This window comes from Notolabrus celidotus, chromosome 20 (genome assembly GCF_009762535.1).
Source record: "Notolabrus celidotus isolate fNotCel1 chromosome 20, fNotCel1.pri, whole genome shotgun sequence".
Lineage (NCBI taxonomy): Eukaryota > Metazoa > Chordata > Actinopteri > Labriformes > Labridae > Notolabrus > Notolabrus celidotus.
In genome coordinates, this window is record NC_048291.1 from 19,646,410 (window position 1) to 19,661,750 (window position 15,341).

The 15,341-nt window shown below is 40.0% G+C and overlaps 1 protein-coding gene across 1 annotated transcript in view; it reads right to left on the reverse strand.

Annotated features, from left to right (window-relative positions):
• Positions 1-15,341, reverse strand: part of caskin1 (CASK interacting protein 1) — a 156,868-nt gene that overhangs the window by 62,105 nt on the left and 79,422 nt on the right. Inside the window, 1 exon segment of the mRNA XM_034711800.1 lies at positions 4,506-4,557. Within this exon segment, the coding sequence (XP_034567691.1) occupies positions 4,506-4,557 (52 nt within the window).

A 15,341-nucleotide genomic window follows, 5' to 3' on the forward strand; every position in this document is an offset into this window, starting at 1 on the left:
TCAACAATGGTGAACGCTAATAAATATATAGGCACTGTAGCCGTCTAGTAACTAAACATCATGACATGCTAAATCAAAATAAACATGGCTAGCCGGAGTTATTAGCCCGGCAGCAACAACTTGCTCTAGCTGTATTTCAGATGATAAAAAAACAAACACACATAAAGCTAACATGCAGGCTATGCTGTGCATTCTAACTAATTACATAATTTTTTAATGTGGTAATATAAGCGGTTTACTTACATGGGAGATAGACGTGTTTTTCCTCCGATGAAAATAAAGTCAATCGCTTGCCGCTCCACAGCCAGCTATCGTGACGTCATCCTCCAGCTGGCGTCTGCCACAGCGCGTTCATGTGTTTGGAGGCGTGTCCCTCCCCTCTCCCTACAGGCTGCTCTGAAGGAGGGGGAGGGCTCTGTTCGGCTGTGTGCTTTCAAAGTCAAGCGAACTGCTGCGGCTTTCTCAGGATCTCCTACTCCACCTTTAATGCTGCAAAGATCGTCTTTTCTGAATTGGTGTCTATGTGGTTTCCAGTGTTTCTGCAGCCAGCCTCAAGCGGATTCTCAATGAATTGCATTGTTTATAACACTTCCAAATGGGCTTCATACTTGCTTCTTACCCAGTTTTCTTACTGAACTTCAGGCTATGTAAGCTGCTTGATTCTGATTGGTCAAAACCCCTTGACAACGGTTATTAACTTTCACTAACATGTATGTCAAATCCACCTGTGGAAAACAGTTCCAGCTCATTAATTCTGCTTGTTTACACTATAGACTGTAAGGTGAAGTTTGTTTACCATTATGATGCTAACAGAAACATGTTGCTAAAACGTTAGTTTGGGTGAGCATGCTAATTTGGCAGGCCAAACAACATGGATATTTTCATATTGGATCCAGCATTCCTCGCGACTGCAGCAAAGCATGTGCAACTTTAGGTTTTTCATGGTCATTCATAATGTTACTTCAATTCCCAGAAGGTTTGATGCAGTTAATTCAGAAACTAGTACTATTAAGTTGATTCTATGCTTCCATTTATAAATGCTTGACCTGCTTGTTGTAAATGGTAAAAAGTCTGTTTATACAGCACTTTCTTTCTTCTTCTGACCACTGAAAGCATTCATACACTGATGGCAGTAGCTGTTATGCAAAAATGAATCCTATTCACGTAACAAAGGAACAACCACAAGGGGCAGTTGTTGGGTTAAGTGTCTTGCTCAAGGACACCTCGCCATGAAGACAGCAGGACCGTATATGCCTGATACCATTCACATGCTGTTTTTCCAGATGTAAGAAAGGTTACACCAATTTCTTATTCTTTCTTATCTCCAAACCATTCTCTATGCACAAACACACTTAACATTGATTGTACATAGAATTTCCATGAAGCTCTCCTTTAATGTACCCAAAGGTCTCAATTTGGATCTCCTTGTCAGGGTAAATAAATCCAGCTGACTCTGAGAGCTTTTTTTGTTGTAAGATGTCAAGTCTCATGTGAGAGACGAAGTCACATGGGATAAACTTCTATTTCTGTTTGTTTCTCTGCTTTGAATCGCTCCACCACCTCTTCACCTTTCCTTGCTCTCTATTCTCTAAAGTGTTATTTCAGAGTGAGTGAATGGCCAGAGACCTGTGGATGAAACTAAATCGAAGAAGAAACCAACGCTGGCTACATGAATGGTTTGTGACTACAGGCCAGGCAACAATAAAGAAGACTTGGGTCCAAAGCCTGGGTGGAGTACTGCAGAGCGACGCCTAAGTATGCATCAGGCTTAAGGGACATCCTCAGGTTTGCATATTGTGTCCAGTCATATACCTTACCGTCGCAGGAAACATTAGTTCCATGCATACAGAACTCGGTGAAATAGAGAAAGCATCAAAATAGGAACTCCTGAGAAGTGCGAATGCTATGTCATTAACCTGGGATCCCTGGACATCAGTAATCAAAATTATCTTGGCATACCGTGTCCAGTCATATGCCTTACTGTCGCAGAAAACATTAGTTCCATGCATACAGGACCCTCTAGGATACAGAGAAAGCAACCAAAGTTGAAGTCCTGAAAAGTGCGAATGCAGTCGCATTAACCTGGGATCACTGGATTTAGGTGAGTAATCAAAATGATCTTGGAATAACTGTACACCATATTGACACTGATTGGACATTTTATACACGCACTTCTGTGAATTTGCTGCAACAGTGTTATCCCAAAAATAAATAAATAAATACAGACTTTTGATTTCATATTCAAGGCACTGCTAAGAATTGCTTAACATTGTAAACTGAAAAACTGTTCTGGAATGCAAAATAAGGAAACTTTTAATATGCCATTAAAAATGTGATTAATCATGATTAATCATTTGACAGCCCAACTTTCAATTAAATCGTCTGATTGGCACCATTTAAGAAATGCGGTATGACACACACACACACACACTGAAGATGGGGAAAATCTCTAGTGAAAGATCCCAATTAGTAGCTTTTTTTTTACACTGAGAATTCATTAAGAGTCTTCAAAGTGTTTGCCAAAAACACTCAGTGAATGTAAAATGAATACCAGTGTGCAGACTCATTATCCATGTGTGCTCATCATAAAGTAAAATTCCTCTTGATTCATGCGTTTCCATCGTAAACATTATTTATGATTTATTATCCTTGCAAGCAGACGAACACACATGTAGGCATCCAATTCCGCAGATAAGGAGCACTTAATAGTGTGGAAGGAGTTAAGGGGCAAAGAGGCAATAACAGTAAACACGCTAATTAGATTACACAGTTCAGTTTCACTTTGAGTGGCAAAGCTGCACTGGGAGAATTACTTTGGATCTTTATCTTCATAGAAAACACTTTATTCCATGCAGTTTGCAGTCTTTCGGCTCATTTAAATGACTCGCACAAGGACTGCAGCTGGCATGACTCATGGTTGTAGGAATATGCATTTCTACTCTGTGTTTGTTCCCGCTTTACTGCTGTAAGTCATGTATGGTGGATACTGTACAAAAACCGTTTCAGTGATGCTGAAACTGCTCCAAATTATGTTTTGAACAGCTTAAATGATCCTCAGCAGGGATTATCTCAGCTATATTTTACATGCAGGACCAACTCATGTTTTGTCTACACCTGCATTGCAGACACATGGTTAGCCTTTTTCCCAAATCAGTCCCTACCCACTTCATGCTACGATGTAAACTCTGTTTGAAGTCATGCTCACACAGCTGAATGAAACTCACTTCATCAAGGTGGAGGGATCAGATTCAGCTGCAAGCTTTGGGACGGCCTTCTTAATGCTAAAATTTTCAATCAGATGTCTGTAACCTGCTTAATTTTTTTTAAATAGTCTGGAAATATAATACACTTCAAAATCAACAAATGGATCAGGTTCGTTAGTTAGCTCCTAAATATATTTAAAATCTTTTTTTTCGATTTTTTGCCTGCATGTGTGATTAAATTTTTTCCTCTTGGTAGAAGCTGTTTCCGGCTGTGCAGGTTATGAAATGGAACAATAATTTATGACTTTCCAAATAATGCTCCAGCCCCCCGTGACCCCTAACGGGTTAAGCGGTCAAGATAATGGATGGATGGATGGATATTAGCTTTTTGATTTATTTATTTTGGTTTGAATTTTAACATTTTATTTTACCTCCGGTGTTTCCTCATTATTCAAAAAAGTTAAAAGTTCAAACTCTTCTCTACTGTCAAAAATTGCAGTATGCACCAGACATTTAGAGGATTTGATATTACGTTTCTCTCTCAGACCCCAGCGACGACAACAACAGATAGAGTTTACTTCATCAGCTTCTATATAAATTATGGGGGTTGGGTCTTGTTGTATGTTTAGTTATTCTTTTATTTTTTTATTAGAATTATAAGAATTAGAATTAGAATTATACTTATATTAATAATATTTATTATTATTATTATTATTATTATTATTATTATTACACGACTAGTGTTATTATTATCAGTTTTATTTTTTTATTTCCTTGAAGAAATATATTTTATTATAATATTTGTATTCTATTTTACGTGTAGCACTTTGTGTTACAATCTTTTTGTATAAAGAAATGCTTTAAAAATAAAGTCTGATTGGTTGATCAGAATTTATTCTGAACTTGTTTTGATTCTAACTCTCATCACTCTGCCTGAAATTAGTGGCTGAACGTAACTCACAAATATGTGTTTACACATGCATGTGAGGCCACAGCCTGTACACATGCAAGGCTTTTAATGACGTTGATACTCTCTTTAGCACACGTGTCGACACGCCATTCCAGTCTGAACTTCAGCTGAGTGCTACCAGGGTTAATCCTTCATCTTTTAATACTATGGAGAAAGAGTAATTCTACCGGCTTTTACGTGAATGGGAGGAGAGGAGAAGAGCAGGAGAGGACAGTGGGGGAGGATAGATGTTTGATGAGGGGGGAGGTGGCGAGGAGGAGGAGAGTGAGAGATAAAAGCAGAGGGAATTGAGAGGGTGAGGGTTAACAGAGGAATAAGAGAGAGGGACTCACCCATCTGTATCCTGGAAGTTGACATTCACTTTCTTTGCAGAACCGAGTAGCTCTGAAACACAAATGAAGAGAATATTAATGATTTTTAAAGCCATTTCCACATCTCTCCCTTTCTTCTTTTACACTGAAACAGAATGAAGGAGCAGGAAGTCATCGTTGAAATGTGAAAATTTCACTTATTGTGAGTCACGATGTCGTCATATTTCCTGGCCTGTGGTTTGCTGACATTACCTTGAGTTCAATCTCTTGCAGTGACAGTATCTCTCTTTCATTCAGAGTATGACCTCATTGAGGGAGAGCTTGCTATTTGCTACAATGTGTGGTGAAGCATGGAGGGCAAGCGGCAAACTCCGGTCTCAAACGATGAAGCCAATGCGGAAGTGATATAAACTGCAATACATCGAAAATCCGCTTGAGGCTGGCTGCAGAAACACCGGAAACCACATAGATATGAATGGGAAAAAGACGATCTTTGCAGCATTAATAAACATGTTTACAGCCTGGTTCAAAAAACGGCTTGGCCCTACAACGCTAATCTCTCTAATGGCATACACTGTACGGGGGGTGAATTTTTTTCTAACGTGACGGTTAAGAAGATATTAAGATTATGAGTTTTGCCCAAATAAGGACATGACTGACGTGACTCCCGGTCGGGAACACACAGCCATTGGCTAAGAGACTCACACTACGTCACACTCTGCCTAGTTGAGTTCCGCATTACCAATATGGCTGCCGCCGTCGATTTGCTTCAAAACAGCTCTCAGGAACAGATGGGTGACGTCACGGATACTACGTCCATATTTTTTACAGTCTATGATGGAGGGATGCAAAAGGAATATGCAGAAAACATAGTTATGAAAAATTATTATAGAGCAATCTATAAAAATGTTACTTTGAACAAAGGACATTTAACGTGATGTCTTTTTAATGGAAATATGTGATGATACGATCTCGAACCCTGCAAGCTAGTTAAGGCAGACAACTCAAGCAGCTGATTTCACACTTGACAGTCATTCTCAGTATCACCTGACAGACGTATCCTCCCAATTCAGCAGCCTGTCGGTCTCTCCCTCTGCTCTTTTATTGCAACTGCTGCCCTGCACCACACACATTCAGCCCCACCATCCCCACCTGCAGACTCCACTGAAGGGTGCAAGATACCAACACATTACCTCTGTGAAGGGTGATGAGGTCTACAACAACAATATTCTGCTGATGACAAAATACACTTCAAAACATTACAAATGTGACTTAATTGACAGAAATATTTGTTGTGGCCTGTAAGGTAGCTCTTATACTGTTGAGGTTGGTTGATACCAGAAGAAACAGACTCAGTCTGATTTGGATGAAGTGGAAACTCAGTCCTATTTTTCTTTTGTACTGTACGGATGATTATGACCTCAGAGTTATTGTTTCATTGTTTCATGAAATTGCTTGTAAAAAGCCTGATAGATTGTGGTGGAAAGATGCTAGCCCGCATGGTGTCCTGTAGGCCTATGTGGGCTGCGCATTTTGTACAATATTAAGGCTCCTGGCTGTAAACTCTGAGAAAATGTGTATTGTTGTTTATTTTTTTGTACAAATTGTGCAAAAGCATCCAACCTCAGAGAAAGCTGAGATTCTTTCTGACTTCCAGAGTTTAGTTTAGGGACAGGAACTTCTCAAGTGAACTGTTCATTTTGGCAAGATTAGGTTTAATATGTGGATTTTTCAGAGAATGCAGTTTTTTGGCCTTACATCCATTCCACATGTAAACATAGTTTGAAGTCACTGAAAAACGACTTTCAAGGTGGAGAACTCTGCTTTGTCATCGTCGTCTGGCCCGCTTGAACAAAGGTTTTGGAGCACTCTGAAGTACCTGCGCATGCCATGGCAATTGTTATATGTATGTGTATGTGCGTAGGTCTCGCTTTTAACTGACTTTTTTCAGTTACATATCTTGTTAAAATGTGTCTATTTTTAAAGTCATATACTGTCTTATTTGAATTCAATATATATTTTATTTATTTATTTGTATTTATTTATTTATTTATTAATTTTTTATTTATTTATTTTTTGGATTTTTTATTTATTTATCTATATTTATTTTCAAATCTTAGTTTTATTAATTTATTTTGCACTTTTTTGTTATCAATTAATTTATTAATTAATATTCATTTAATTTAGTTTGTAACTGTTTCTGCGTTGTTGTGTAGACAGAAATATTCAAAAACACTGGTGTGCACTCTCTTAACACTTTTACTTGTGCAATGTTAAACTCTTCTGCCAATACATTGCTGCTGTGCCATCCCTTTGGGGTCAACTAAGGTAAGGCAAGTGCTTAACATATGTACAAAAGTGGTAATATAGTGGAATATTCCTATCCCAATATAAAAACAAACGGAATAAATAGAATAAAGGTTGTCACAAATTCAACACTGACCAAGCTTAATGTCATAACTGTGCCAAGCCAATAAGCATATGTAGAAACACACAACTCATGATAAAACCCTTTAAAACACAAACATTTTAGTTCAAAAATGCAAGGCCGACTGCCTCCCCCAATTCAAGTAGCTAAGCCAAGCTAACATTTACAACCATCAGGTTTAGAATACTGAGATAAGGGCATCAATGGCAAAATGAATACTGACATTTTGAGCTGTTTCTGAGTGTGATTTAGAGGAGAAGGATCTTGGCTCTGGTTCTCTTTCTGTCTGGCTCAATGCCCGCTAAAGATGAGGATGTCCTGTTTCATGATATGACACTGCACAACAGTAAAACATCAGCACCTAAACAGCTTCCACAGCGGGTCGAAAAGTTGATTCAAGTCAGTCAACTGATAGCGTAAGAATTCACTGAGTTCTTCTGCTCGTCACTTTATGTGCGATACTAGCCGATGCTGCAGAACTGAGGCGCAGCCTAGATGAGTCTGTTCTCTCTCTTTTTACTTTCTCTCTCTGCACACACTCATGCACACACTCCCTCCAGGGTGCAGGAAACAGGACAGTCCCTCTATTGTGGAGGAGACAGCTCCCAGCGCCACTGAGAGAGGAACATTGATTTCCTAACAGGCTATTTCTGGCCGTTAAATGCTCTCTCTCTCTCGCACACACACACACACACTGACACACACACACACAAATGGACCATCCACATCCTTTGTGTCTGTGTGAACTTGATGTAAGAGGGGTGTAACACAGTAGAAGCTGATATGCATCCATTTACATACATGAGTCCAAATGCGTAGTTAAGTTGTTGTTGACTAGTGGACAAGCTTGGTAATGTCAGAGAAATTGAAATGAAGGCACTTAAGAAAGAAGAAGGGGAGATAGAGTTGGGACAAAAATATAATCATACACTTTTTGCCATAGATTAGGCTCTGGACAATGGTTGGCTCCCTCCCAAAAAAGAACACACACACACACACACACACACACACACACACACACACACACACAGTAGTCTTTGTCCACATCTGTACAGCAGCTGTCAAACTTGACCTTCTGCTCCATAACGTCATGGCTACCAACCGTCAGACCTGACCCCTGGTTTAATGCAGCAGTGTTATATGAGAGGAGTATGGACACACCCGTTACAACAGGGTGAAAATCCACTCCTTCACTGTGGATGTTTACTGGATCACCCTGTTTGCTTCCAACTCATCAAATACAGCAGCTTAGTCAGTGGGTCTATGCTTGGAAATCAAAGATCAAGGTTCACCTCTATTGTATGGTTTTAGGACACCCTGGTTCAGATATAGGTTGTGATGTCACCTTGAGGTCAGTGGGTGTAGAATAAAGAGTGAGAAAGCCATCAGCAGTGATTGTATGTGACGGCAGATATTTGCCTTTCAACGTGGACTGAGGTTTCAATCCGGAGTAATAAAAAGGTTGATGTTGCCTCTTCTTAGAGGACAACTCCCTTTAAGTTTAAAACACCTACGGAGGACACATAGACTGTATAAAAAATGGACGTAGTATCACCCATCTGTTCCTGAAGCGCTGTTTTGAAGCTAATCGTCAGTGGGTGCCATATTGGAAATGCTGAACACAACCAAACTTCGTCCGAGCTAGCGTGAAGGAAAGAGACGGGCCTTTAGCCTTATCGCTAACAGCTACAGGGTGTCTGCCTGTCAATCAAGTCAGCCATGTCCTTATTTGGGCAAAACTTGTGAGTTTAATATCTCTGAAAATACCAAGTGAAAAATGTACAGTGTGTGCCGATTGATAAATTAGTTATTCATACCTAAACAGTTTTGTACCAGGCTGTAAAGATGTATATTTCTGCTACAAAATTCGTCTTTTTTGAATGGGTGTGAAAACTGCAGACCAAACTGCACCGACTGGCATGAGGTCACCATTTGTTGTGATTGTTGCATGTCCAAGCTCTAAATTTGAAAAGTTTCTAAGCAGCTATATTTTGAAAGTCAACCCAATTGTTGAGAAATCTAGATATACATTTTAATACATAAAGGGCCTTTGGTAAAGCTGTATGCAGATGACTCAGGTTTTCACAGTGAAAATTCCACTCAAGTTGTAATTAGTCTTTACATTTGAATTGTTGATTGTGGTGATTTAGGTTGCATTCCCACCAGAACTGTTACATCCAATTTGAACCAACCCTAGTCTGTTTCCCCGGATATTCCGGTACCTTTGGGGTAGTGCGAAAGCTCATTCCAAGTTAACTATGGCCCGCTTGGTCTTGGTTTGCTTCCAAGCGAACCCCGGTGCTGTTCATTTAAGGTGCGAAAGCTAGGTGGACGGCCACCTTGTCTATATTTTACGGACATATATGTGATTGCTCTCATCAGGGCTTGTCCTCTTCTTCAGTACTGATTCATTCGTCTCACGAAAAGAACATGCTGGATGGCAAGCTGCCTTGCCTGCTGCTCTCACTGACTTCTTGTAAACCCTTAAAAACCCCAAGACTGCATACATTTGGTGTTGCTCCATTGTTTTTGGGATGAATAAGCCGGCAAAAGGGGATGGGTTTCCTTCATCTGTTCTGGCCAATAGATAAGCTGTTACCTTCTTCTTCTTCGTCAGTGTTTGTTTGGGACCATACCAACACAAATGAGCTGTTGTTGTAGCCGTATGAAGCCCAGGCAGTTTTGTTCTGTGTGAAAGGGAACCACTCCACATGAAAATGCAACAATGTTGCTATTTCACCTCTCCAATAGAACCGGGTCTCCCGGACTATCATGTGTGAAAACGACCAAAAGTTACAACTGTTGCTGAGTGATGGGACAGCCATAGCAGGCTGCTAACATGCTTTTTCCAATGGGCTTAAATGCTTCCAGCTGGTCCATAAAAAGATGAGACCTTTGTTACTACTGCTCAAGCGGCAAACTCCGGTCTCAAACGATGAAGCCAATGCGGAAGTGATATAAACTGCAATACATCGAAAATCTGCTTGAGGCTGGCTGCAGAAACACCGGAAACCACATAGATATGAATGGGAAAAAGACGATCTTTGCAGCATTAATAAACATGTTTACAGCCTGGTTCAAAAAACGGCTTGGCCCTACAACGCTAATCTCTCCAATGGCACACACTGTACGGGGAGTGAATTTTTTTCTAACATGAGGGTTAAGAAGATATTAAGATTATGAGTTTTGCCCAAATAAGGACATGACTGACGTGACTCCCGGTCAGGAACACACAGCCATTGGCTAAGAGACTCACACTACGTCACACTCTGCCTAGTTGAGTTCCGCATTACCAATATGGCTGCTGCCGTCGATAAACAGCTCTCAGGAACAGATGGGTGACGTCACGGATACTACGTCCATATTTTTTTACAGTCTATGCTACTGCTTAGCACTAAAGACCCTTAAAGACCTTAGCACTTAGACCCTTGACTTAACATACACACATGCTTTTACACCTGATTTATAATACACTGGATGGTAAGTGCCTTCTCATCAAAGCTATGGGATCAGTGTATTGATGCCTATTTTTTTGGACTGGTGCTCAGAGATGCTGGACAGTGACATACAGTACACAGCCAAAACCAACAGTGTAACTATGGAAACCAAGCCAGCCAGCTTAAGAAACAAAAAGCTATTTCTATAAAACACTCCACACCCACATATCTGCAGACACGAAAACACACACAAACACTGAGGGCACATTCGTACACGAAAAAAATATGACATGTCTTTTTAATGCAAGGATTGAGGGATTAGAACAGCACACTGAAAACACACAAAACATGTGTCCCTCTGCATCTAACTCAACATTGCTTCTTTTATGTAGAATGTGGGGGGGGGGGGGGGCTGTAGGCCCTTTCAGTGTCGAAAAGTATTTTCGTACGTTGTCCCGACCAAGTCCTCCGAGCGGGGTAAGTATGGCAGCATCTTATTGGAAAAATCGGACATTTTTGAAGCGTCACATAACAGGCAGGTGTAAATCAGACTTACTGATTACTTATAGATTAGCTATGTGAAATAAGAACCTCATCAAACAGCCTCGTGTCCACGTGACTTGGACCCATGTGCACATTACAATGGTGAAGCTTAGTCAAGATAACGTGCAGCCCTAACTAATACACAATCATCTTTATCACTTGGCAACTGTTAGTTTAACGGGGGATTCAAGAAGTTTAACAAATATCTTAAATAAACCCTCCCACTGAAGAAAATCATGGAAGAAAATGCCTGAGGCGTGTTCAACTTTTAAAACCAAAATATAAAACTGTATCATCAGTAAACCAGTTGAAAATGTTTCAGCCTCAGGGATGTTGGAAAGGTTGTTTTCTGTGGGTATTTACGTCAGTGTTGGCACACTGCCATTGGAAATATGATTAGGCTTTGTTAAAGTTCAAACTAGAGAGATAAGCACTCGTGTTAAGACAGAACAGCATTTAATATGATGTGAACACCACATACAGCAAATGATGGCCTGCAGCTAAAGAGACGAGTAAAGTACAGACACAGAGTTCATTATCAGCACCATACAGGAAAACAGTTGTAACGTAAACTGTAATGTAAATAAGGTTTTACACACAGTTACGCATACACTGACAATTTTCCCATGTTGGAGTGGAACCATAATTTCGTCACAGTATTAGGTCATTGTAACACTCAGAAGTTTGGACTTTTGGATAGAATCAAACATGCTTTATATTATGATACATCTTTAGCTTTGGCTCATGCTACTTAGTTAATTTCCCTGCAGGAAAATTGTCAACAACAGCACAAACACACAGGTATCACATATTCTTACTAAAAGGAAGTGGTGTATAAAGTACTTGAAAGCCATACTTGAGTACAAGTAAAGATATCTTACTTGAAATCTACTCAGGTGAAAGTGAAAGTCACCCATTAAAAAAACACTTGAGTAAAAGTCTTAAAGTAGCTCAAATTAAATGTACTTAAGTATCAAAAGTAAAAGTACAAAGAAAAAAACCAGCTAGAAGTAGCTGTTTCTCTCACAAGCTTTATTAAGTTTAATTCTCCCTCCCTCCCTCCCTCAACTCCCTTCTCCTCTTGCCCCCTCTCTCCTCCCTCCTTTCCTTAAAGTCCACAAATTTGCGGTTCATCTTCAGCAGAAGTTGGTTATCAAAAATGCGAGGGTTCAGTCGTGCTCTTTGTGGGCTGAAGACAAGTCCTGTTGTAAGGCTAAATACAGCTAACGTTATGAGGCCTTACTCACTATTTAACACAAACCACATAAGCATACAAGGACATAAACTAAAAATACAATACACCACAAGACATGGATTACCAATACGCAACACAAGGAAGACATAAGGATAACTTGTCATAAAAAGCAGACAAGGGCAAAGCTAGACATGAAAAGTGGGGTAAATCTACAAAAACAGGTGTAGAACAAACACCAAAATTATAATGATAAACAAAGTTCTTGGAACGTATCTTAGCAAAACATAAAATGTTGTGGTGAAGTTCAGGCCAATCACAGGTGTTCAGAAAGCCAGAGTGGTGACCCAAAAATAGAGCAATGTTGTAAAAATGGCTAAAATGACCCTCCTTGTACAGACAAATTAAAAGTCCTCTATTCAGTAAGGCTAAGTTCCTCGCTTTTTTTACTCTTATTTTTTAATCTTTAATAAAAAAAAAAAAAAATCCAGTTCTCTCTTAGTAGTTTACAAAGGTGACACTTAAGAGTCGATGTATTTCTGCGTGTGAGTCTTCGGCTCTTGGGGAAAGCGATTCCCTGACCCAAAGCTTGTTTACCCACCACAGTCCACTTCACTCCTCTCTGCCTCTCGTGTTCACTCTGATGGGGCTATTGATTGCTCGCTTTTAACACGCTGTGGTGAAGGTCAAGGGTCATGAGAGCTGGAAAGCGTGATGCTGTGAGTTGCCTTGCATGAGCAAGCGTGCATGTTAAAAAGGTTATGCACATTTCAGTTTTGAAGGTAAAATTAGAGACTAAATGTTTTTTTGTTCCAGAGAGTATTATTTGCAGTCTGCTCATTCTTTGTTTTCTTACCCCTGGCAGAATAGGCTTATTTAATTCTCATGGGAAAGCAGAAGGGAACAGTGTCACTGCTTTCCTTAATTGTCTGTGCTGTTATATAATATCCATCTCTGGGAAGAGTGTGTTGAACTGAGAAAAAAGGAAGTTCTGTTAAAGGAAAGATCTTTAGATTACGGTTAGGAAAGGAAAATGAAGGAAGCAAAAGAAATATTCCATATCCCTACTAACTTTGATCCTTAGCTTAACCTTTTCTCTGTCTCTCCAAATTTCTCGTCCTTCCCTCTCTTCCTCTCTCCCTGGCAGAGATGATGGAAAAGAGTGTGCTGGACTCTGGAGAGCTCTCTGAGAGCAGACCTGTTGTCTTGGGCCTGATCGATCCGTCCCCATTTCCCTCCCTCTGACTGATTCCTCTAATGCCCCTGTTTCTCTTTTTCCTTTTTTCTTGTGCCATCCTTCCCTTGGGTTCCAAAAGAAAAAGAAAAGCGATTCTGTTTCTTTTCTTTTTCATGCAATCATTCTCCTCTCCTTTCCTAAATAGATGCATGAAAATGACATTGGCAGGTTTGAAAACAGGGTTTCTCTTCATGCATCTATTCTGCATAATCAAGCTAGACTCTGAAGTCTTGAAATGAACAACTTTCATGCATTCTAACTTTTCAGGGCAGGGGTTTAAAATCTATTTCCAAGAAATGTCCTTTTCCTATTAGGTGAGTGCCCCTGCTAAAATATCACCAAGTGTTCTAAATAATTTGCCAAAAATTGAGAAACACTGTAAAAGCAAGTTTTACTGTGACTAGCTGTTCGATAACAGAGACCTACGCTATGTTGTTCAGTCTTAATTTTCTAATCTGGTATTTTTAGCATCAGCATTAAGCTATTTTTAGCACTAAATGTCTGAAATCTCATTCAATTCCATCAGACGGTCACCACCCAGGAAACAACTCTTTCCAACCCGAACACGGTCGAGGCAGATGGCTGTCAAACATGAGTCTGGTTCTGCTCCAGGTTCCTGCCTGTTAAAAGGAAGTTTATATCGGTCTCATGATAATTATCACTGTTACGATGTTAATGTAAATTTTAGAACAGTTCCACCACAACTGCTATTACTAATGCTTTCATTCCTACCACTGTTATCAACATCATTATTGTACATGCTAATAGACCTGTTGACTTTAACTCCCTTGAATATTATATCAGTCTATTAGCATTCATTCTCTAGTCCTTTCAAATAGTGCACATACTTTCACCACCACCTCCCTCTATCCCCCTCCCAACACCGTTGAGGCAGATGGCTGTCTAACATGAGTCTGGTTCTGCTCGAGGTTTCTGCCTGTTAAAAAGGAAGTTTTTCCTTGCCGCTGCAACTAGCTAAATACTGCAAGGGGCATCCTGTCAGTAAGAGGGGACTGGATCTTATCCTGTCTTGATGTTGGGTCTTTGTTGATAATTTAAAGGTGACATATTACGCTCTTTTTCATCAAAATATATTGGTCTAAGAGGTCCCCAAAACATGTCTTTAAAGTTTATTGCTCAAAAAAACACTTTGAAATCAGATTTTGGCATGCCTGTTAACCCCTCTTTTTCAGCCCTGCTCAGAACAGGCTGTTTTCTGTGTCTGTGCCTTGAAATGAGAATGAGCTCTCTGACCACGCCCCCTCAGGAAGTGGATGTGGCCTCTGCTCTGCAGGACGTTGAGCTAATGTTTATGTGTTGGCTGAATATACACGGCCGCTCACAGACCCGCGTTACTTCAACCCTCTGAATTTGATCCAGAATCTGATCATGACGGAGAGGCGCCTGCAGCAGGACCTTTCTGAACGATTGGTCACAGATTTTGTGTTTCTTGTTGTTTTATTTGTCAGTATGTCGACATGTGTCTTGGTACACAGTTACGAACATGTAGCTATGTGGCTATGCTAACTAGCGCTAGCACTTTTCCATGAAAAATAAAAATCATCCACTAGATCTTCAAATCTGCAGATGTGGGGAGTAAAACCGACCTTTGTGTTTATTAATACAGCCTCCAACTAGTATGCCTCCCTCCTAAGCTCCTTGTTAGCACACATGTGTGCAGGTAATGAAAAACGGAGGAGTTGAGTTGTATTTTATACAGTCTATAGGCTGAACAAGCTCCAAGCTCTGACTTCCGTTACAGACCGGATGGCATTGTGATGTATGAAAAACACTGAAAACTGAAACGGCTCGTTTCAGCACACATTTACAGAAAGGTGGAGAAATCAGAACAGGGGCAGAACGGATTTTTTTCATTTTCGGGGGGTTTGTAGACATGCCAGGGAAACATATTTCAGGTAGAGAACCATTAAAAAGTCGATTTTGCATGATATGTCACCTTTAACATATAGTATGGTGTAGATCTGCTATGTTTGTAAAAGCATCTTAAGATAACATTTGT